Source organism: Saccoglossus kowalevskii, chromosome 9 (genome assembly GCF_978046115.1).
Source record: "Saccoglossus kowalevskii chromosome 9, keSacKowa6.1, whole genome shotgun sequence".
Lineage (NCBI taxonomy): Eukaryota > Metazoa > Hemichordata > Enteropneusta > Harrimaniidae > Saccoglossus > Saccoglossus kowalevskii.
Window position 1 is genome coordinate 9502014 of NC_140649.1, and position 26807 is coordinate 9528820.

Here is a 26807-nt window from a genome sequence, read left to right on the forward strand (position 1 = left end):
AAATAGAGAATTGAAGATGTTGACAGAAAGTGAACAAATCTGATATACATGTAAGTCAACCCGGGGTACATATACACCAAGAATCATGGCATTCAGGTTAACAATTTTGAAGAAGTCGAAAATGTCATTTTTGAAAAATGACAAACCTATTTGCTGAAAATATAGAATTCAAGATATGGTTACAAAATGAACAAATCTGACAGAGGTTCACCCAAGGTACCTACAAATAAAGTTATAAAGCAATCAGGTTAGAGGTTTTCAAGAACAAGTTGAAAATAACATTTTTTACCAAAAATGACAAAAATATTCACTAAAATTAGAGAATTGAAGATATCATCAGGAAATTAACAAATCTGACTGAGATCCACCCAAGGTACCTACATACCTACAAGTATCGAAGCATTTGGACTAGCGGTTTTCAAGAAGCGTTTTTTGACCAAAAATGACAAAAATATTCACTATTAATAAGACAATTGTACATATCCACACGAAATGAACAAATCTGAGAGAGAACCACCCAAGGTACCTTCCTAGAAAGTTTCACAGCTATACAGTTTGTGGTTTTTAAGAAGAAGTCGAAAATGTAAAGTTGACGAACGACCACGACGGACGACGGACAATCAGTAATACTATAAGCCCCGCTCAACTTCGTCGACAGCAGAGCTAAAAACTATGACATATAACTTATAACAACTATGGCAAGACAAGTTATTGACATAGTTATATTTGCTAATAATAATAATGATAACTTTATTGCCTCTGTGTAAAAAGATTTACATAGGATAAGTACAGCAAAACAGATTTTCAAAATAATAACAAGATATATGTAAAAATATTATAAAAAAATTACGTAACTAGTATTTAAATGTTAAATAAATCTTTGTGTTGTGTATATAATTGGCAAGTTCTTTAATTATGCTAGGAGAGTATATATGTGAACTGTATATTTTTATTTTTTGAATAAAGTAGTATCATAATTTTTTGGATGAAGTTTTTGCCTGCGTGTGTTATATTTTGGGCAATTCAATAGAAAATGTTCTTCATCTTTAATTGAATTTGTGTCAGTTATTGCATATTCTTTTGTTTATTGGTTTCTTAGGAATTGAATATCTGCTTTCCTCTAATGCTAAGAAATTTGAGAAAAAAACAATATTTTTTTTTTATTTTCGTCTACATAAATGATATAAATACTTATAATGTATTACAGTATCAAATCTAATAGATTTCTCTATTAATGTTTGTAAATCTAGTTTGTATTCCCTTTCTTTATTTTATGTCTTGTTATTTTTGTGTATCTTTTTCATCTCACTTTATTGTATTTGATGAAAATCCCAAAAGGGATAAACTGTCAATGAAGTTATTATTATTATCATTATTATTATTATTAAAATGTGGTATACTGTTATAGACTCACCAGGGCATTTCGGAGTGATACAAATACTTGTGTCTATAATACTGATCCCATCACAGTCTTCTGAGGGCGTTGAGTCATCGCATTCACGACTTCTGGTTATTTTGCCTTCGCAAACACATGTGATACTACATTCACCCCATGAAAACTAGGATCCCCCGATCACCATCAATGCCTACGACTTTGAAGAAAAATTCATAAAAAGATACTTTAACTGGGTTATCAACATTCCATAAATGTGTTTGTTATGTCAGGAGTGCCTGGCGATGTGAATTGTTTCATCGATTATTTAACACACAGTGACATTACATAATGAAAGGAGAAAAGGTCATCTATAATTCACGATAATTTTTATCATGAAAACTCTGATGTGTGTTGGGCGAGGGTTAGGTGGTAATAAAGGCACTGATTCAATAAAAAAACACTAGTTTGTGAATAATAAGTCACATAGGAGAGAACACAATGCAGAATCATGCTATGGCAGGTATACACAAATGTACATCTGCAGTGTACTTAGATATTTGCAGTTATTCTCTACTATATCATTTTTACATCCTTCAGCAAATACTTATTTTTTTACGTAAACAAACTTAATTAAAAGTGACTCCCTTAACCTACATGACTTCAATTAATGTCTTGAATTTAAATTGTAAGTTTCTTGTGATGTCTTATAAAAATGTTTTCAGAGAAAATTCTCAAAAAAAATGTATATTTTTTTTTTATTTCTTTATTTATGCAACAATAGGTTATGAATTTCACTTCAAAATGTGCATGTCTTGTAGGGTTTCTGGTCAATTACGTGGTTGGTTGTTCATCCAGGTGCAGTTTGCATATCCTAGTTGCATCCACATGTCTGCCAGTTTCATCTCAGTAGTGTATGTTGTGAACCATAGTTAAGATATATCGAATACAACAGAATATTTATTGATAACAAGTGCCATTCTGTCATATTTGTTTTATTTTGTTGTGTAGATACATGCTCTGTAAATGTGCACATGGCAAAAAAATAATAGAGAGAATTACTGTAAAGCACTTTATTTTTGCTGGAATTCATTTTCACTGAATAGATTGTTTTGGTGTTTTGTATGGAATTTATTTTTACTGATTTATGACAAGTTGAAAGTAAAATATAGAAAAAAAAGGTATATTCGCTAGATTTTATTTTCCCTGAATCATTCCTTCAGCGAAAATTAATTCCAAGCGAAAATAAAGTATTCCACAGTATATGAGGTATCACATGGATGCACTCACTGGGTTCAGTAGTATCTGGTAAAACAATAGAAACAATAGCAGGTGGCGTCAGCATTGGGGTGGCTGTTAAGAAATAAAATTATTCATAGAAATTTTTGAGATTCAAATTCTTAATATTTTAAAATTGAAATTTGAATTCACATCTACCAATACTGAGTTTTCTAGAGGACAAAGCATAGATTATATACAGATAATCAGATTTATATACATGCAGTTGTATTTTAATACCAGTTGGAGAGCGCCCTCTATGGCTGGCGCATTCTTTTTTAATTGTGCCTTAGAGGGGGGCAGCAACATTGATCCACCTTCTGATTCTTCTACAATTTTAGTCGTATTTTCGATAATTTTAAGGCAAGTTCTGGTTTACCTGGGGTTATCGTTCCGCCGTTGAGGTTTCAGGCATCCTTTCACACGTTTGTTTAAGTCATCATGAAGCCTAAAGTTTTAATTTTGGGTCATTCTTTTGTGGCGCGATTGAGTACGTCCATGTCAAGTGGACGCAACGCACGCGCTTTGCCGCTTTCGTTTAATTTGAGTAATTCGGCAGAAATAAAACTACATGGTTTTCGGAGGGCGTACGGTGGAAAAGATACGGCGTTTCGATTTACACGTCGTTCAGGATTTCAACCCAGACGTGGTTATTTTACAGTTGGGTACAAATGATTTAGCATCACTTTCTGCATCCAATGTAGGGTCACGTTTAATTAACTTGGTGCGTCATTTGCATGATCGCATGAACGTCAAGGTCATTATCATGTGTCAGGTTTTCCCTCGCGTCACAGCAGCTCGGAGTAACTTTAACCACCTCATATTCTATAAGTTGTCTGTCAATAGTGGCTGGCAGCATATTATATAAGTTGTCTGTCAATAGTGTCTGACAGATTATTCTATAAGTTGTCTGTCATTGGTGGCTGACAGCATATTATATACGTTGTCTGTCAATAGTGTCTGACAGCATATTCCATAAGTTGTCTGTCAATAGTGACTGGCAGAATATTCCACTAGTTGACTGCCAATAGCGTCTGACAGATTATTCTATAAGTTGTCTGTCATTGGTGGCTGACAGCATATTCTATAAGTTGTCTGTCAATAGTGACTGGCAGAATATTCCACTAGTTGACTGCCAATAGTGTCTGACAGATTATTCTATAAGTTGTCTGTCATTGGTGGCTGACAGCATATTCTATAAGTTGTCTGTCATTAGTGACTGGCAGAATATTCCACTAGTTGACTGCCAATAGTGTCTGACAGATTATTCTATAAGTTGTCTGTCATTGGTGGCTGACAGCATATTCCATAAGTTGTCTGTCAATAGTGACTGGCAGAATATTCCACTAGTTGACTGCCAATAGTGTCTGACAGATTATTCTATAAGTTGTCTGTCATTGGTGGCTGACAGCATATTCTATAAGTTGTCTGTCAATAGTGTCTGACAGCATATTCCATAAGTTGTCTGTCAATAGTGTCTGACAGAATATTCTATACGTTGTCTTGTCATTAGTGGCTGGCAGCATATTCTATAAATGACTGTTCCGCCATTGAGGTTTCAGGCATTCTTTCACATATTTGTTTAAGTCATCATGAAGCCTAAAATTTTAATTTAAACTTATAGAATATGCTGTCAGCCACTATTGACAGACTAAGGACGGTTTGAGTCCATCATTTCAACTTGGTATCCGGTGTGTCAGAATACCAGCGATTCTGTGCAAGCAAGACTCCTGTATTTGTTCGCCATTGACTGTCGTCCATTATTACATCCTGGAACTGCGAGTTATCACCAAAGCACACTTCCCTGAGCAATCCCCTATTTTAGTGACTTTATTCATTGTATTTTTTTGTGCTTTATTTCTCGATATTTTGGTGTATGCGTATTTCATTTCCAGTACTATTGTCTTGTCTAGCCCATTCTAGCAGTGAAAAGAACCCCCTGTCCAGTGCGAGTTCTGTGGGTGGCCCTCTCATTAGCGATAAGCAGGCATTACACTGTGACATATGGTCAAAAAGCAAGATGGCCACCAGTCGGTCATCTTTGATCTGATTATAAAACAAACTGTCATGGACATGTATTGCAATATGTATGATGTATGTGCCAAATATGATTCAAAATTTTCCCTAAGCCTTGGAGATATAGTAGTAGTATGGTTAAAGAGCAAGTCTGCCATCTTTGATCTCATTGTAAAACAAACTGTCATGAACATATAATCTAAAATGTACAATGCATGTACCAAATTTGAACAAAAACTGGAAAAACATGCATAAGATACCACATTTTGAAAAAAATGGCTGTCAGTCGGCTATCTTTGATCCAATCATGTGCGAATCTTCATAGACATGTATCTTAACATGCTAGCCAGCCATCTTGGATTGAATCAGTAAACTATTGCATTGTCCCAGATAAAGTACTAGGCACATGCAAACAATGAAATGATTTGGTACATATTGTTCTGAAATATGACTCCATGCAGACGGGACTAATAATATGTATTTTTCTAAACTAAAATGATCAGCTGTCTTGAAAAAAAAATACTTACATTCATCAGAATTCTTATATTTGTCTACATCATCAGGATGCCAAAGGAGTTCACTACGAATTGGACACTGTTGTCTATCTTTTATTCTTTCTTCCATTGTTACTAAAATAGAATATATCAAGACAATAAATACAAATGATTACATTCTAATGATTACATAACACGTCATAGTGCTGGTGAATGACATTGAACATGTATATTGCTGGCTTCCTCAGCATGTAAACATTATTTCCATACTTGTGAGGCTTCAAAATAAAATGAATTTTCAACGTTTTGTCTTGTTTCTCCTTTATTTGAATTTCTGGTTTGCCTGTTGTGGTATACTTGTAGTAACAAATCTTTCCTTGCACAGAGATTGTATTTGTCAGGGTCAGGTGAGCATAATAAGTCCTGGATCAAACATTTGCTAAAAATAATAGTTTCCCTTCACATCTTTTGATACGGTAAGTCAGTCCTGGAGGTAGCCCATGAAAGCAATGAATACATCTAATTCTAGTGTCAGTAAACTTGTCAGTGTCTTGGCCTCTGTTACAAAGTATGCTTGACACCTTGACCCAGTCGTACCTTGGCAACTATAGTACTGTTCAAATCTTAACATTATAACCACATACTAATTACCGAGGGGTACACACCACTTGATGGACTTCTGACTAACAATGTATCTGACAATTCAAACTATTCAAAAATGGCAAATGTCTAGAAATATACATTAGAGCAGATATGCTTCTAAGAGAGAAAATACAACATAAAAAGTATAACAGCAAGCAATGATCAGGGTTGTTCCAAGTAGGTCCTATAATGTCCAACGTATATTCCAAGTTTGAACAAAATCCATCTGTTAATAGCCGAGAAATGCTTGATGTTGATTATTTTAGCACAAAAATAGCCACTATTCGGCCATTTTAATAGGATCGTCAAACCAATATACCTGTATATCTATGACATGATGTATAATGAATATATAAAATTAGAACATAATCAGTCACAGCAAGTCAGGCACTAGAACCACATTTATTAAAACAAAATGGCCACCGGTCTGCCATATGAATCTTATCTGCAAAACAAAATGATGTGCATCAAGGTCCTATAATGTCCAACGTATATACCAAATTTGAACTAAATCGATCTGTAAAGAGCCGAGAAATGCTTGATGTTGATGATTTTTTAGAACAAAAATTGCCACCATTCGGCCATATTGAATCAGATTGTGAAACAAATTGGTATGCACATGTATAATATCATGTATGATGTATGTGTGAAGTTTAATTGTGATTGGTCCAGGCATGCACGAAAGCACGGACGCACAGATGTCAAAATATAAGTCGTCCGAACGAGGACTAAAAAAATTGGTTAATTAATATGCAAATTAGGTACTTAATATGAACACAAATTTTTCTATCCAAATATAATCAGGTCTGCACATTATCCTAGAAAATCTATGTACCAAGTTTAATTGAAACCTGTTGTACAGTACTTGAGGAACAAAAGAATATGCTCAAAATTGGCTCACAGATGCATTTAACCAAGTGCAAAAACTCCTCTTGTGTGCTTTACACATCTTCATTTGATCAGTGCATGCATTTCATCACTATTTGTAGGATAAACACCAAGTGAGTTTCATTGAATTACAATTGCACAACTTTTTTCCCCTTATTGAAGATCCAAATTTATTCTTGTATATTGATCCAACTGTTGGAGAGAAATTGAGTCTCCTCCAAGAATAAACATTGTCATTTTTCAAACAAACAAATTACACCCATATCTTCTTGACAGCCTGTATGTGAACGTAATTTATGATTTTTATGCATCAGATAGCAATTTTCTGTGTTGAACTTACACAATGCAGCTATAACAGCATGTCTACTGATGTTTTTATTAAATTTAACTACTTTCTTAGAAATACTAATTTGACCTTTGTAGATGTAACAGCCACTTTACTGATATAATGTACTGGTTCTGTGAGACCTGCACACCTGTGATTACAACTGTAACAAACAAAGTGATAACATTTAGGTAATAAGATGATTATATAGCTGGAATACCGACCCGACCCAACCCGACCGACCAACCCGACCCGACCCACCGACCCGACCCGACCCGACCCACCGACCCGACCAGACCCACCAACCCAACCCGACCGACCGACCCGACCCGACCCGACCGACTCGACCGACCAAACGACCCGACCGACCAACCTGACCGACCGAGCGACCAACCGACCCAACCGACCAATCAATCCATTCCTTGCTATTGCTAAACTTACTATTGATATTGTTAATGTTCTCCAACCATAAGAATTTCGTATATACGCGATCTTCTTCGGAGAGACGAATTTGTAGAAATGCTTTCTCGATATCTGAATTCACACGAAATCGAAGCATTATTGCAGTCAAGTCGTTCATGCGTGGCCCTTTCTCTAAACAGTCATTCAGACTAGGGTATTCGAGGGCGCACATGGCACTACAATCATACACCACACGTATTGCTAACTGTAGCTAACTGTTGTTTACTTCCATATGAAGTCGGAATTGCGGCAGTTTTTAATAAAACCTGGCGTCTTGAGAGGGATACTTTAACCTTTCCCCGTGGTCTTGAGAGGGGTACTTTAACCTTTCTCTTCGAATTGGCAGCATGGGTAAAGTTCACACTGACATTGGATGGCGAATTGTTGTCACTGACATGTCCTTGCTCCCTAGCACCGGATATACTGTTATCATGAAGTGAGGTATGGTGCTTCTTCCCACATACATGACAGGAAAACTTGGACTTGCACTGGCTGACAGAATGTTTACCAAGACAATTTTTCTTGACAACATCTAGGCGTTGGCGTCTTGTACATGACGGCACTCAACCGGGTTGTGCATTTCGGAACAGTAAACACATTGTCGCAGTGTAGGATGATTGCGACCGGAGAATTTCTTGTGGCGAGACTGTTGTTGGTTTGTTGTTGACATGTCTGTAGAACTGACACTCGATGACATACATTTCCCACAATTAGCACAATTCATGGCAGTGGCTCTTGTATAGAAGGCAGAAACTGTCGCTTGGTTATATTCAGTATCATTGTTGACAGGCAAAGTGCCTACAGAAAGTACCTGAATTTCTTTTTGTACAGCTTTGCTTAATTCTTGGAGTGTCTATTCTCCCTCTGGATGGGCTCTGGCGAGTTGTTGCTGGAATGTGATCGGCAACTTGTCCAAAATCATCGGTATTAATAATTGCGCATATTCAGTGCCATTTTTGCCAAGGGCTTTGAGGCCTCTGATTGTACTTTCTAATTGATCGTGGAAAGCACGGAGTGATTGAAAGTTATTTTCTGGTGGGGGTAATTCCCAAAGATGTCGCATAGATGCACTTATTGGATTGTTTCTTATCGTATTGGTCGATGAGTAGTACCATCACTACTTCGTAATTGTCATGAGTGTTGGTCATACCTTCAATGGCGTCCTTCGCTTCACCACCCAAGAAAGTGCGTAAATATGTCAGTTTCTGACTGTTCGATGGGGTCGGATCTTTGTCGATCGCCGAGGTGAAATTGTATATGTTTGGAATTGCGCATGTTTGGAACTGCGCATGCTCGGGCCTCTGCTTCAAAATATCCGCGTAGATGGGTTGATTCATATTGCTCGGGTGTTTCGATTTTCACAGGATTTAACCCGTTTTAGTTCGAATAAAGGTAATGCAAGTCGATCGATAGTTTCTACCGATATCATGCTTGAGTTATGTGAAGCGGATCGAAATATAATTTGGAAAATCGTGTTATTTTCGGGAAGTTTCGATGTCATGGTGTCAACGCTTTCCTACCTTGTGTTATTATATGAGTAGTAGGGGAATTTACCGGCGACTGACTAACTATGCCGATCCCACTTTAGGTCATTTTTTATTATCCAGGAAACGTTCCGAGCGCCTGTGATTATAACCACACAAATAGATGGCCAGGCCCCCGAGACAATTAGCTCATAATAACAACAATGTCTACGTCATTTCTAGATTGCCTCTATAGTGAATACACAAAGTTAATGTTCTGCAAATTAACACTTGCCTGTATGTTGAGATGCATTACACGCTTGAGACTGGATGCAGTAATGTTTGTCTTGATCGGAGGCTGCCATTTTGAAATCTCACGGGAAAATATTTACGCCTCGTGATCAGTCCATGGAAATGTAGTCCTTTATCGGAATTGGCATTTACGTCTACAAAGCATAGTAAAACATTGTAATTTTACCATACTTAGATCAACCAACTACTTTATGAAGTATTTAAACACTTTTGAATCATTCTCCAGGTCGATCAATGTAGCACATACGGTGACCACTTTCCCGGAAGTCGAAGATACGGCGGCGTTTCGCATGCGCGCGCATGTCGTTGTGGGATTTAACGTAAACTTGCACTCGTGATATTGTGTTTCTGGGTATACCAATCGACGTAACAAAAACTAAATTCCCTTCTGTCGTCTATCAGCAAACTGACATGTTTGTATTTTCCGCCATGACAAAGCAGAAGTATTTTTGCACCCCAGTTTTGCTACTTCCGGGAAAGTGGTCTATGGGTATGTCACCGTCTGTGATCGACCTGGAGAATGATTCAAACGTGTTCAAATACTTCATAGAGTAGTTGGTTGAAATAAATATGGTAAAGTTACAATGTTTTACTGTGCTTTGTACTTTCCCTGGGGAAAGTGGTCTATGTAGTTATCACGGACGGTGGTTACCGCAGGAGGGCGCATGACCCTCGTGCAATGCAGGATGACGGATGACGTCATGGTTCCTTGGGAAGTATCAGCTGGCTGGTAACAGGACGCTCACGGAGGATGCCGACCTGTAGCCAATGGGATGGGCCTTGTATCTGAACACCTTGGGCCATCATTTTCAGCAAAAACTATTCTTGTAAGACAGAGAAGTCTTAGCAATTTACTTTCAACATATATTCCCTAATGTTAATTTAAACTGGAAATCATACAATTTTCTTTCTTTTTTAACAAGTATTGATTCAAAGTCACAGTATTTCTATTGTCGTATTTTAAGAGGGTCACCAAGAGGTACTTTCGTAAAGATGTAATCAATTGTTTTTATTTTCGTAATAACGCAATTTAAATAAATAAAAAACGTAAATTCGTAGACATGGGTAAGTTATAAAATGTAATCAGCTATTTTATTCGTCCGTAATTTGTACGAAGATATTGTTTTTTGTGAGCGTATAAAGCATTTTCCAAATTAAATGTGGTAATTCGTACGCAATTTCCAATTTTGATTCTTAAACTAAAATTATCAAAAATATTATAAAAATGTAATTAGAAATTTGTTTTACCTGTAAAGTGGAAAACCCTATTTTTTACTCTGAATGGAACTTTCATTATATTCCCTGTAAATACATAAAATGCTGTTTTATTTCCTGTAACCTGTACCAGCTATCCACCCTTGCCCCCCCCCCCCTCTTTTACGGAACCTTGTTCACACCAATTTTACTATGTACCAATATAGAATGTCATTACTCCATATTTGTTTTACTTTTATGTATTTTTTTGTAAAAATGAGGATGAAATAACAAGTAAGTACACCATATTTATACAATGTCAATTTAGAGGCTGACATTTGAACACAAGTATTGAATAATTGGGTCCAATATCTTAACTGCATGCCAGGTGACTTAGGTGATGCTGGTTTCAGCAAAATTGTCAATCACATTACTACTTGATAAGTAATGTATATATCGTGCTAGGCATGTTGGAACAATTCCAACTTGTGTGAATTTAACACATGTAAAATGTGTGATTAAGAAAAACATATTGTAATTTGTAGACATTGTAAGTGTGAAAAGTAGTACCGGCTAATTCTTTTTATAATTGTAAACCAATGTATGTGCTGTTTGTATTTTGTTATTTTTGTATGAAAATGTGTTTTAGTTTTGATTAACTGAATAAAAAAAATTTCTATCCTCTGAACAGTCAATTTTTAATAATTTCAAAATACTAGAGGTAATTTTGTTTATGGACTATAATTTTAGTTCATTCGTGTACACAAAAATATCCTCAAAATAGAAGTAGAATTTGTTATATAAAAGATAATAACAATACATTTTCAAATACCTGTAACCGCGTGTCTATTTGAATTATTACGGCAGCTGTGGAAGTTTTCTGTTTTTGCAAATACCCTGTTTGCTTTGTTGGTAGCACATCTCAAATAGATGGCCATGTAAACCAACAGTTGCATGATTTGTATTCTGGATCATTAAAAATATGATTTATTTTGACCATACAAACACACACCTCTGTATTTTATGTAAGCGAATGTGTTACTAATAGTGCAAATTTGGTATTGTGTTGACCAAAATTAACATAATGTTTATATTTTCTCCAATTATTTTTGTTTGTTTTGTTTTTGTTTGGATAGGTTAAGGGAACCAAAATTTGGGATCATTGCAGTCATTCATAAACAATCCTATCTGGAAGGAAAAGGGTGACATGCCGAGCTTGTATTGGATTATCAAACTCTATAAAAACAACATACAGAGGTAGATTTATCGATGGATCATTTAATTGTTCAACCATACTCCCTTGTGATGTCTTGCTGGTTCAGGGATTAACACCTTTTGAAAATACTGTTTCTTTACGAGAGTTTTTTGAAGTAACAACATCTGTTTTGTACCTACTATCAAGTAGGAGCACCAAAAATAATGTGATATAATCTTTATTAGTGGTATAAATCAAATGTGTATATTCGAAAAATCCTAAAAATAATTTTGGAAAAATTAATTAATTAAATCAATTAAAATATGACTGAAAAGGCATGTGGCAGAAAGAACATGGTTGCGATTAGGATTTTCACAAAGCCAACAAGCTGGAATATTTTTTAATTGGTGCCATGCGGATTTAGGGGAGGACGCACCATTATACAAGTACCCCCCCCCCCCGATAGACATGCCATATAACATGAACACCTAATCCTAACCTACCATAATTGGTTATATACACCAATAGTTTATAGTGCAGAAATCATGATTTATCGTGAATCTGTAGATTACAGGTCCGTCATTCTGATCTATCAAAGGACATATTTGAAACGTATCAATCAAAGGACTTATATGACATAAAAAATCATGAGATACAAATCACAGTAATTGATTTACATACATGTTATGTTTGATGATAGGGAGGGCATATGCTGTATGCATTGTGCCAATTTTCCAAAATTAAATTACACTACAGAGAAAAATGCACATTTCCATCAGACAACAAATAATAATTAATTGCTACAATATGCTAGGAAAATGGATAACTGAATCACACACACACACACAAATTGTTTGGCAGAAAGGAGGTACTTTAATACAACTGGGCCTGAACATAGGCCTCAAAGTACCCCAGACCACAACAGGAAAGTAAGTAATTACTGAAACTGATTAAATTCACAATGCTGTTAAAAGTGTTAAAATTCAGAAAAGGGGTGTGAGTAATAAAAGGAAAGGAAATGGGAAAGTGGTGGGGAGTAGAAAAAATATAAAGCAGCCGGGAAAACAAAATTACTGAAGCAGACTGAGAATCTGCTGCCACTTGGTGGCGCTATAAACTGGTGGCTACTGAGCCTCAAAGTACCCCAGACTAAGGCGGAGCTGCCAAAGAAAGTGGTTGGTGTGTAAGGACAATTTAAAATTGTGAAAATACAATGCAAACACTGACAAGAAAAATGAATTAAAGGCAAAAATGAAAAGCTGGACTAGGCACTGAATTAACTGGAAATGATGTGAAAATGCTCTGTCCTGAAATGCTTATGTACTCCTTGTAAACCATTGAGTATCAATGGACTGGATACTACGAAATGTCCTAGAAAGAAAGCAGGCAAACATACTGAGTGTGATGGGGGAGACAGAGAAGGGAGTATGCCCAATATAGTCGCAACAAAGATATGAAAGAATTTAACTGGGTCCTGAGATTTGAAAGTGCCTGGCCTAAACGCTGCCCTTTGAGAGCTGTGCTTACTACCCACCATCTAATGTCCTTATAGAATTCTTTGTTTAGATATATGCGATGGTGTTTAGTGCGCACTGTAGTGGCCCCTGCGAAGTCATCGTTGTAATTTACAGCGTCACAGCCTTCTCGGTGATAAATGTACGTCAGAGCCTTAGTGCAGCGTTGACAAGCCATTGCCGATGAGCGGAGTCCAAATAGGAGCTTGGTGTCAATAAAAATATGACCTCTCCAGGTAATACCTAGGAGATGAAAGTCTTGTGGGTGTACTGGGATCCAACGATATCATCGCTGAATATCACATTTGAATAACAGGCATTCAGGTCCCCTGGAGTTGATTAAATTAACAAAGTTATCAATGTATGGGTACCGAAGCTTGAATGTTTCTCCCAAGTAAAGATCTTTTGGTATGCCATCATTAACTGAGGTGTTGGTGGGTAAGTCCATGATGACTCGTTCTTGGCGAAAAGAGTGAAAAATAAAATCTATAATAAAATACCAGCTTGAAAAATATTAGTTGCTCCTACAAATTTCGCGAGTACACGACACGGTAACGAGTCTTGTGATTGGTTCTTGACCCATTCTGTATGGAGCGTAATTAACGCCAAAATTAAGACGTGCATTTTGAAGTTAGGACATTAGGTTCTTAAGTTAAGACGTGCAGTTTGAAGTTAGGACATTAAGTTTTTAAGTTAAGACGTGCAGTTTGAAGTTAGGACATTAAGTTTTTAAGTTAAGACGTGCATTTTGAAGTTAGGACATTAGGTTCTTAAGTTAAGACGTGCAGTTTGAAGTTAGGACATTAAGTTTTTAAGTTAAGACGTGCATTTTGAAGTTAGGACATTGGGGTCGTAAGTTAAGACGTGCATTTTGAAGTTAGGACATTAAGTTCTTAAGTTAAAACGTGTATTTTGAAGATAAGACATTAACTTCTTAAGTTAAGACGTGTATTTTTGAAGTTAGGACATTAGGGTCGTAAGTTAAGACGTGCATTTTGAAGTTAGGACATTAAGTTCTTCAGTTAAGGCATTGGGTTCTTAAGTTAGGACATTACGTTAGGACATAAGGTTACTAAGTTAGGACCTTAGATTCCTAAATTACGAACTTAATGGAAAGCTTACAAATGTGGAATTCTCCCGGATTCATAGGTTTCAATACTCGTTCACTTAAGGTAGAAGCCTACTCATAAATTAAAAAACCCAGAATTTATTCATTTTTCAATAAATTGTACTCCAAGGCAATATAAGGATATTGACCTAGAAGAAGTTGGGTGTCACCAGCCTTTTATTCGAGAAATTGATGGTTTAATTTAGTGGAAAATCGCCATTTTGACACTATTATAACGCTTTTACCCCAGGGTTCTGTGGCAGAGATATTATGCAATATCTCAAAATCTAGCCTGGTGACATAGGCGGAAAAAATCATATATTGTTAATGATGGAGTACTTTTTGTTGTTCTGAATCTGGGTTTTAAAAAGTGTCAAAAAATGCAGTTTTTCTTTAACATTGTGTTCTATGGAAATGTTCTAAAAATAGCAATTTTCAAGAAATATTAGGACGCGTTTCTCAAAAAGCATAACTGTAACACACAAAATAATACTATTTCATTGTACCATTAGCTTCATGATTTGTACATAATAAACTAATGAACATTGTCATGCGATTTATGACCAATTTTGTCACAAATTATGACTAGACTTCTACCTTAAGGGGTACTCTTAAAATTGACCGGAGAAACTCTCTTTCCCAGAGTTCCTTGCGTTAGAGAAGTCTAGTTTGGTGCAGACTATTCGAGGCAGACTGTTGAGTAATTACAAATCGGCTGACAAATACATAAATAATGTCAGAAGAATGACTTTCTTCTCCTTTCGTGGATGTATCCGAGCGGGAAAGAATCAGGAGAGCTGGAAGACTGCTTTCTATCGCCCAAAATTTGATTAATAATCAGAGCGAAGAATCTTATGCCTTGCCCTCAACTTCAATTGGCGGCAATACCAGCGCTATGCCAGTCAGTGGACCAGTGCCATTGCCATTGACAACAATGCCCAATCCCAATCAAGAGCTGCAAACCCTTTTCTCGATTCCACGAAGTAGCAAAAGACAACAATCTAGACCTGCTTTTGGTAAAAGAAAGATGGCCAAACGATTTTTTTGCGAAGAAGAAGTTCCCGTTCATGTGACATGGACGCACAAGTTTTGCTGTTTAGCAGAAACAGATATTGAAACTGCTCCAACTGTATTTGAGAAAGACGAGCTGAGATTAGCTGGACTGAGAATAAAAAATTTGCAGTTCAAAAGGAACGGTGACTTCAATTATCTGAAAGATGTTTTAATGCAATCATTTCGGAAATTGAAAGAGCTCGAAGCTCGACGACTGGGAAGATTTTAAACTTAATTCCAGTTCCATCAAGTGGATATACAGTCACCTATTTGCGAGATGAATCTTTTCTAAGGCAGGCTGTGGCGTACATAAAGCGTCTGCAAAAGAACCTTGAAACAAGCCGGTGTCCAGTGGAAGTAAGTTACTATATTAATATAAAATGTTTATGTGCAGAAATTGCAGATATGTTTCCCAATAACTTGATTAAATTGTTAACTTTGTCCTAACAAATATACTTCGAAAATATACTAAAGTACATTTTCATGAATCAAATGTTATCAATCCAAATTGATGTTAAAATCTAGAAATGGTATTGTGATGTGATTAGTGTTAATATTAGGTTATTACAAGAATACCTCAAAGTATGCACAAATGCACAGTACAGCTGCATCGACCGATGCGCGACGTACTGTCTGAGTGAATACTTCGAGGTATTCGTGTAATAACCTTATTATTATACATTCTTCCAAAGATACACCATGGGAATGCCAAAATTCAAAATGTTTAGAACAGATCAGCGAACTTGTATGGAGTCCGGTCAAACTCTGGTGGCAGCCATGTTTGTTTTTATTATTAGAAGACGCTTATGTGTGTAATCGTTCCATATTTGGAATTCACATTTCCCAATATGGTAGGATGAAAGTACGGCACGCTGTAACTTATGGCATTACGGTGACATATGTATAATAATTAATATTAATGTGATAGTTCAACATTATCAGTGACACATTTTGTGTATGTTGGCAGCCACACTGCTGTACCCTGTAAAAGCATGGTGTAAATTTGGTTGAGCTGTTGAGCCAATCACAATTTAATGTTTGAATTTGAATGAAAGCAGGTGATCTTTATTTACAAAGTTTATAAGCACAGCCCCAGTGTTGTGCCTTTGACTATACGTCATGTACATGTATATGAAAAATGACATAAATATCTCACTTGGTGTCCGAACCAAATTTTCAGAGGTTAAGGAGTGTTGTCTATTTTACTGCACAACTATTTGAAAATGACAATATGTGTATGTGGAATTAATATTTTTAAATTCTGCCTTTGTGTAATATGTACTGCCCTCAAAGTTGCTACTATTTTGGTATGGTCACTAACTGTTTTTACTCAGGGTATCATATTGTTTATGTTGCAAACTTGGCGAGCTGTTCAGGTGAATGAACTTATAAACAGCAGTAAAAGAGTATAAATATATTCTCCTTTGTTTTACAGTGTTAATTATAATGCTGAAGTATGTAGTGAATAAAATTAATGTGTCTGCCAACTTGAAAATGGTAAGGCGCTGCTTGCCAACCCTTCACACACGTACATGTACTTATTCCGGGACATTTAAATTGTTCATGGTTCGTCATTCCAGTATCTCTCGTTGTATTCTCATGTATTTCACTAAGGGAACTGCTCGGTGATACAGGCTGCTCATGTCAAATTCAGAATTTGATAAGGTCATACATTCACCATGTTCATACAAAACTTGAATTAAATAAAGCACTCCTCTAATGAACAAGTTTCACCAGACCAGCATATAATTGGAACCTTTTCTGTATAAAATTGATAAATTTTCTCCGATAGATTACTTGAAACTAAAACATCTATTCTTATAATCATGAGTACATGTATTTGTGTGGGTTGTATAAATATTTCTGATTGAGGAGTTAAGGTGATGCGGGAAGTGACAAACTTGCACCCCTTTATGATAATGGTATGATCTGGCGTGTTGAAATCTGACACTAAAGTTAATAAAAATTCATACAGCTGAACTGTTGGTTGGTTTGCAGTGTATGTTTACGAAACATTGTGGCTTTTGTTGTAAATTATTCCAGTCAGGTACCAAAACTCTGTCTTGGTAGGCAGTTTTTGATATCATGATACAAACAAATCTTGACGAATGTATTATAAAAGTGCTTGAGCGTTTAGACTACCATGACATTTCTTGCAAAGAATAGCAGCGAGACACTATCGCAAACTACTCAGAGGGGAGAAATGTGTTCGTCAGCGTGCCGTGTTGACTTTCGTCTTGTCACTATAAATATATAGTTCCATGTTTCGACGAAATCAGGAATCCCCCATATTCAGTTGCCGATGCCGATGTGTCTGGGAATACATTATCGAAGCAGATACAGCAAAGTTGGGTCTTTGTAGCACAGTTCGCAATAATTTCTATTTTGCAAGGTATATGTCTCAGTTCGGCAGCTCATACTTGGATCACTAACTAAACTTCAATAAACCATAGTATACTTCCACAGATGTGCATGTCATGGAATAATACACCATGCAGTGGGATGATGATTCCAGCTTGTGCCTAGCCCGTGTCGGGTGTTATGACTACCTGACCGGTAGGTAGCACACATCTTCTTTCAGGGCAAAATTGGGCGATGCTGGTTTGGTTATTGTGTAACAGACGAAAATTACTATCATACAATCAAAATGATAATACAGCTTTAGAATGAATCAACAATTTCTGTTATCAAGGACCACCTCTTCCTGAAATTGTCTGTCTTAGAAGTCCAGAGGAAAGGTTTTCTTTGAAGGTTTCCCATGTTACGTCCCCTGACCTACTTTTCTCAATTAGTCAGTGGGACTTCGAGTCTCAGGTCTTTGCTTGAGATAAAACACTTGTTTAAATCACAATAACTTCTATTATGGTAGACGTCCAGGTAATTTATTGAATTTCAAAACATCTTCTTTGTGTCCTCGCAATGAATAGTCTTTTTACACGGTGTGCAATTCGATATCTTCCTCAAATGCTACAAGCTGATATTTCTGGTGCATTTTAAAACAGGTGAATTGTCGCATTATCTTCGTCATTATAGCGGCTTTATTTGAACCCATCCTTTTCTTAAGCGCTTTATCTAACTAAATCACTCCAAAATTGAAGAACGTCCTTTTCCGCGTTGCTAACTGGCCACTCGATGTAAATTATTTGTTGTACAATATTTTCTAAGGAGTTTGGTAGAGGACGTAATGACGCGATATCTTCCATCACTATCGGAATTAATCTCAGTTGTAGATCTATTGTTTTGGAAAATGCTTCCTTTGCCTCGTACTTGCACCAAGTACTTTCCACAAAATGTTTAGTAATCAGAAGTATTACACATCTACATGTCTTTAAGGCAGTCGATATATTATGAGTGATGGCTGTGAAAGTAATTAAACAACAGTTTAGTATATATAGATATATCCAGGTTATTCAAAACATGCGTCTACCAGACTATATATCGCACGAGTTGGAGTGCGATTACAACTGTCTATGCCATAGTGTTTTATCAACGAGATGCGATTAACGACTTATACCATGAAGGAAACAGTAAAATTGAAAGTTTCGGCAATCGATTGCATTGCAAGTGCACATTTGACATTGGCTTAACCTTTCTAACACCTGTGTTTTCAGTAACTTCATCGGAAATCCCATAGCTCAGTCGTAGGATGCTCTACCTGCTGTGGTTGATGTTGTGAGTTCGAACTCCTTACTTAGCGAACGTTTTAGCCAATAATTGAGGAAGAAGTCTAGCTTCTCGTCAACTCTTAGCAAAGATGCAAGTTCTTTTTTTTGCAAAATATGCCACAGTAACGTAGCTAAGAGTGACCAAGAGTGATATAAATTACGTTAACGTTGATATTTGATATGTGAATTGGTGATATGTGAAGTTTGGTTTGGTTTTTGTTGAATAATGGCGCAATAATAAACCGTCTAATATAAGCTCAATATTAATTGAAAGTCCTCAAAGGTCACCATTGAGTATTGAAAATAATAAATTGTTTTTTCGTGTATGTTACAAGCAATATATTCTAAATACCTCGTCCACATACAGAATCTCTCTGATAAATGGAAAGCTTATAACCATATTTTTCTTCCAGTTGTTTTACTAGATGATCGGCAACAAAATCCTCATCGAGGCTGCTATACGCAACAAATGCATCATACTCTTTATTTTCTGAAAAAGAACAAATATGCTGTGACCTAGACCTGTTTTAGTTAAACTTCATAACAGTGATAATTTGGGTAATTTTTTTAATTTATTTAAAGGTTAGGTGTTTTTGTATTCAATTATTGTGCACTCGATGCTGCCTTACCGTCAATTTCTACTTCCTCTATGTATTTGAGTAATGTCAGGTGGATTTTCAGTCTGTATCGATACCCGATGTATATGCAGACAGGGACAGCAATGAGTAAGGCAGTTAGACATATACCAATAATTAATGGTTCTTTTGAGGTGTGTATACCTAATGGGACATAGACAGATGCGGACGTTTTATTATTATACATCATGACCATGGCAGCCAATCAGATTCGCGCATTACAGGTAGACAATCCTGTGTCTACCTACATCCAAGTAACTTCATCCTGAATTTACGTGATTTACGCCAACTTGTCAAGGAAAGACAATACGAGAGAATATTGACGAAATAATTAGGTTGCCAGGTTTGTTTTTATTACTTGTGAATTTGAAGGATTGTGAAGCTATTTCGCATGATTTTTTAGTCGCACTTGAGACATGCAATCTGCGATTGAGCAGTACGTATTTCTGAAGAATCTGAGAGTCGTGGACTTTGCTAGGAGACGGTACCGCTTTGTTTGATTTTCTTATGTGTTTTTGTGTGTTTTGTATATATATGTCCAGATCTACGACTTGGAAGGTTGCCATGATTGAGTGCTACACTTTCTATTTTAACATTTATTCGCTGTAATAATATAAATGTTCCCCAACAGCGGTGGACATACAGTTTTAGAGACCTTCAGAGCCCATTGTCAACCTCGACTTCACCTCGGTTGACAATGAGCTCTTCGGGTCGCTGAAGCCGTATGTCCACTTCCGTTTGGGTGAACATTTGTATATTATTGCAATAATATTATAATCATAGCGTAGCGATACCAAATAGCTTATTGTGATAATTCATAGATTTTACTCACTAAGTATTTCAACGTCAAAGTCGCATGTTGCACTGTTATTCCATGGGTCCATTGCACTGTACGTCACTGTAGTTATACCTACATTAAATGTATCCCCGGGGTTGTAGGTGCTTGTCATGTGTACGATTCCAGAGTTATCGATAGCAGTTGGTGGTGTCCACGAAATCACACGACTGTTTCTTGCGCTTTGAGTAAGTGTTTCATTAGACGGGCAATGGTGTATAGTTGGTGGCAATATATCTAAAAATAAAATGTTAAAAATATGTTAATGTGAATGTATTGAAACGAGAAGTATGTTTGTTATGTAGTTTATTGAACTATTAACATACTCGCCTGTTTCACACTGTATCCCTGACCAGCCATATTTACATACACAGCCCGTGTACCGATCACATTTTGAAAATCCTTTGTTGTGACAATTACACTGATATTCACAAGCTGGACCAAATGTACCAGGACTACACACTGTCGATAATGAAAATATGCAATCATAACCCACTCGTGGCATAGATTGGACAGGATTTACAAGATTTGGAAATGTTGTCATAAATTGGAAAGCTCATAGTAACATTGTTTAATCCCAGCTGAACAAATATTGAGTATTCATTGAATATGATACAGAAGAATAGCATAGTAAACGAACCTATTGTAATATTTACTGTATCTGAATAAATGTTTCCAAATTTATCCACAACTCTGCATTCATATACTCCAGCAATGTCATCAAAGCCACGTTTGATTTCCAACTCACTTACACTGCAGGTAATAAACTATCGTTAGAATCCTATAATACTATCATTCAGAATTTTGAAAAACGTTGAAAAACATAATGAGACATAACTACGTTAATGTTTAGGTAGTATACGAAAAAAATGATTGTATGTTAAAGTACATCTTGTTAACAAATATAGCAGACATTTGTTCAACCTATCAAATACTTCGTCCATTTATCGCATTCGCCTTGAATATTTATTGCATTAGCGACTATAATTTACTGCTTTTTTGTCGCCCATTTATAACAAATACATGACGCATGTATCACATTCGCGTCGCCAATTGATTGCATTTGCACTGCCCATTCAGTTTCTTCGCAACGTGTATTTATTGCATTGGTATTTATCACATTTGCATCGCACATTTATCACATTTGCATCGCACATTTATCACATTTGCATCGCACATTTATCACATTTGCATCGCACATTTATCACATTTGCATCGCACATTTATCACATTTGCATCGCACATTTATCACACTTGCATAGCATAATTAACACATTTGCATCGCACATTTGTCACATTTGTATCGCACATTTATCACATTTGCATCGCACATTTAACACATTTGCATCGCACATTTAATACATTCGCATTGAACATTTATCACATTTGCATTGAACATTTATCACATTTGCATCGCACATTTATCACACTTGCATCGCACATTTATTACATTCGCATTGAACATTTATCACATTTGCATTGAACATTTATCACATTTGCATCGCACATTTATCACATTTGCATCGCACATTTATTACATTCGCATTGAAAATTTATCACATTTGCATCGCATATTTATCACATTTGCATTGCACATTTATCACATTTGCATCGCATATTTAGTACATTTGCATGGCATACGTATTACATTTGCATAGCACAATCATCACATTTGCATCACACATTTATCACATTTGCATTGCACATTTATAACATTTGCATCGCACATTAATAACATCTGCATATAACATTTATCCCATTTGCATCGCATATTTATCATATTTGCATCGCACATTTATTACATTTGCATCGCATATTTATCACATTTGCATCGCACATTTATTACATTTGCATCGAATATTTATCACATTTGCATCGCACATTTATCCCATTTGCATAGCACATTTATCACATTTGCATGGCATATTTATCACATTTGCAACGCATATTTATTACATTTGCATTGCACATTTATTACATTTGCATTGCACATTTATTACATTTGCATCGCATATTTATCACATTTGCATCGCACATTTATTACATTTGCATCGCATATTTATCACATTTGCATCGCACATTTATTACATTTGCATCGCATATTTATCACATTTGCATTGCACATTTATTACATTTGCATCGCATATTTATCACATTTGCATCGCACATTTATTACATTTGCATTGCACATTTATTACATTTGCATCGCACGTTTATCACATTTGCATTGCACATTTATTACATTTGCATCGCATATTTATCCCATTTGCATTGCACATTTATTACATTTGCATTGCACATTTATTACATTTGCATTGCACATTTATCCATTTGCACTGCACATTTATTACATTTGCATTGCACATTTATCCCATTTGCATTGCACATTTATTACATTTGCATTGCACATTTATTACATTTGCATTGCACATTTATCACATTTGCATTGCACATTTATCAAATTTGCATTGCACATTTATTACATTTGCATTGCACATTTATCCCATTTGCATTGCACATTTATCCCATTTGCATTGCACATTTATTACATTTGCATTGCACATTTATCCCATTTGCATTGCACATTTATCCCATTTGCATTGCACATTTATTACATTTGCATCGCACATTTATTACATTTGCATTGCACATTTATTACATTTGCATTGCACATTTATCACATTGCATTGCACATTTATCACATTTGCATTGCACATTTATCCCATTTGCATTGCACATTTATTACATTTGCATTGCACATTTATTACATTTGCATTGCACATTTATTACATTTGCATTGCACATTTATTACATTTGCATTGCATATTTATTACTTTTGCATTGCACATTTATCATATTTGCATTGCACATTTATTACATTTGCATTGCACATTTATTACATTTGCGTTGCACATTTATTACATTTGCATTGCACATTTATAACATTTGCATTGCACATTTATCCCATTTGCATTGCACATTTATTACATTTGCATTGCACATTTATTACATTTGCATTGAACATTTATTACATTTGCATTGCACATTTATTACATTTGCATTGCACATTTATCACATTTGCATTGCACATTTATTACATTTGCATTGCACATTTATCCCATTTGCATTGCACATTTATCCCATTTGCATTGCACATTTATCACATTTGCATTGCACATTTATTACATTTGCATTGCACATTTATCCCATTTGCATTGCACATTTATCCCATTTGCATTGCACATTTATTACATTTGCATTGCACATTTATCCCATTTGCATTGCACATTTATCACATTTGCATTGCACATTTATTACATTTGCATTGCACATTTATTACATTTGCATTGCACATTTATCCCATTTGCATTGCACATTTATTACATTTGCATTGCACATTTATTACATATGCATTGCACATTTGTCACATTTGCATTGCACATTTATTACATTTGTGTTGCACATTTATTACATTTGCATTGCACATTTATTACATTTGCATTGCACATTTATTACATTTGCATTGCACATTTATCACATTTGCATTGCACATTTATCACATTTGCATTGCACATTTATTACATTTGTGTTGCACACTTATTACATTTGCATTGCACATTTATCACACTTGCATAGCATAATTAACACATTTGCATCGCACATTTGTCACATTTGTATCGCACATTTATCACATTTGCATCGCACATTTAAAACATTTGCATCGCACATTTAATACATTCGCATTGAACATTTATCACATTTGCATTGAACATTTATCACATTTGCATCGCACATTTATCTCACTTGCATCGCACATTTAATACATTCGCATTGAACATTTATCACATTTGCATCGCACATTTATTACATTCGCATTGAACATTTATCACATTTGCATTGAACATTTATCACATTTGCATCGCACATTTATCACATTTGCATCGCACATTTATTACATTCGCATTGAACATTTATCACATTTGCATCGCATATTTATCACATTTGCATTGCACATTTATCACATTTGCATCGCATATTTAGTACATTTGCATGGCATACGTATTACATTTGCATAGCACAATCATCACATTTGCATCACACATTTATCACATTTGCATTGCACATTTATAACATTTGCATCGCACATTAATAACATCTGCATATAACATTTATCCCATTTGCATCGCATATTTATCATATTTGCATCGCACATTTATTACATTTGCATCGCATATTTATCACATTTGCATCGCACATTTATTACATTTGCATCGAATATTTATCACATTTGCATCGCACATTTATCCCATTTGCATAGCACATTTATCACATTTGCATGGCATATTTATCACATTTGCAACGCATATTTATTACATTTGCATTGCACATTTATTACATTTGCATTGCACATTTATTACATTTGCATCGCATATTTATCACATTTGCATCGCACATTTATTACATTTGCATCGCATATTTATCACATTTGCATCGCACATTTATTACATTTGCATCGCATATTTATCACATTTGCATTGCACATTTATTACATTTGCATCGCATATTTATCACATTTGCATCGCACATTTATTACATTTGCATTGCACATTTATTACATTTGCATCGCACGTTTATCACATTTGCATTGCACATTTATTACATTTGCATCGCATATTTATCCCATTTGCATTGCACATTTATTACATTTGCATTGCACATTTATTACACTTGCATTGCACATTTATCCATTTGCACTGCACATTTATTACATTTGCATTGCACATTTATCCCATTTGCATTGCACATTTATTACATTTGCATTGCACATTTATTACATTTGCATTGCACATTTATCACATTTGCATTGCACATTTATCAAATTTGCATTGCACATTTATTACATTTGCATTGCACATTTATTACATTTGCATTGCACATTTATCCCATTTGCATTGCACATTTATCCCATTTGCATTGCACATTTATTACATTTGCATCGCACATTTATTACATTTGCATTGCACATTTATTACATTTGCATTGCACATTTATCACATTGCATTGCACATTTATCACATTTGCATTGCACATTTATCCTATTTGCATTGCACATTTATTACATTTGCATTGCACATTTATTACATTTGCATTGCACATTTATTACATTTGCATTGCACATTTATTACATTTGCATTGCATATTTATTACTTTTGCATTGCACATTTATCATATTTGCATTGCACATTTATTACATTTGCATTGCACATTTATTACATTTGCGTTGCACATTTATTACATTTGCATTGCACATTTATAACATTTGCATTGCACATTTATCCCATTTGCATTGCACATTTATTACATTTGCATTGCACATTTATTACATTTGCATTGCACATTTATTACATTTGCATTGCACATTTATTACATTTGCATTGCACATTTATCACATTTGCATTGCACATTTATTACATTTGCATTGCACATTTATCCCATTTGCATTGCACATTTATCCCATTTGCATTGCACATTTATCACATTTGCATTGCACATTTATTACATTTGCATTGCACATTTATAACATTTGCATCGCACATTAATAACATCTGCATATAACATTTATCCCATTTGCATCGCATATTTATCATATTTGCATCGCACATTTATTACATTTGCATCGCATATTTATCACATTTGCATCGCACATTTATTACATTTGCATCGAATATTTATCACATTTGCATCGCACATTTATCCCATTTGCATAGCACATTTATCACATTTGCATGGCATATTTATCACATTTGCAACGCATATTTATTACATTTGCATTGCACATTTATTACATTTGCATTGCACATTTATTACATTTGCATCGCATATTTATCACATTTGCATCGCACATTTATTACATTTGCATCGCATATTTATCACATTTGCATCGCACATTTATTACATTTGCATCGCATATTTATCACATTTGCATTGCACATTTATTACATTTGCATCGCATATTTATCACATTTGCATCGCACATTTATTACATTTGCATTGCACATTTATTACATTTGCATCGCACGTTTATCACATTTGCATTGCACATTTATTACATTTGCATCGCATATTTATCCCATTTGCATTGCACATTTATTACATTTGCATTGCACATTTATTACACTTGCATTGCACATTTATCCATTTGCACTGCACATTTATTACATTTGCATTGCACATTTATCCCATTTGCATTGCACATTTATTACATTTGCATTGCACATTTATTACATTTGCATTGCACATTTATCACATTTGCATTGCACATTTATCAAATTTGCATTGCACATTTATTACATTTG

General features: G+C 35.3%; 1 protein-coding gene across 3 annotated transcripts in view; it reads right to left on the minus strand.

The window, feature by feature from the left end:
* Window positions 1-16715: 16715 nt before the first annotated feature.
* Window positions 16716-26807, minus strand: part of LOC144344496 (uncharacterized) — a 32105-nt gene continuing 22013 nt past the window's right edge. For 2 of the 3 annotated variants that reach the window (XM_085503141.1, XM_085503143.1), the window contains 6 exons: window positions 21092-21204; window positions 20782-20913; window positions 20449-20688; window positions 19611-19760; window positions 19334-19471; window positions 16716-18674 (listed from right to left, as the gene is read on the minus strand). In XM_085503141.1, coding sequence (XP_085359267.1) covers window positions 18385-18674; window positions 19334-19471; window positions 19611-19760; window positions 20449-20688; window positions 20782-20913; window positions 21092-21204 — 1063 coding nt within the window. In that variant the 3' untranslated portion in view covers window positions 16716-18384. The remainder of the gene's footprint in view (window positions 18675-19333; window positions 19472-19610; window positions 19761-20448; window positions 20689-20781; window positions 20914-21091; window positions 21205-26807) is intronic. The other variant, XM_085503142.1, reaches the window with a different exon arrangement.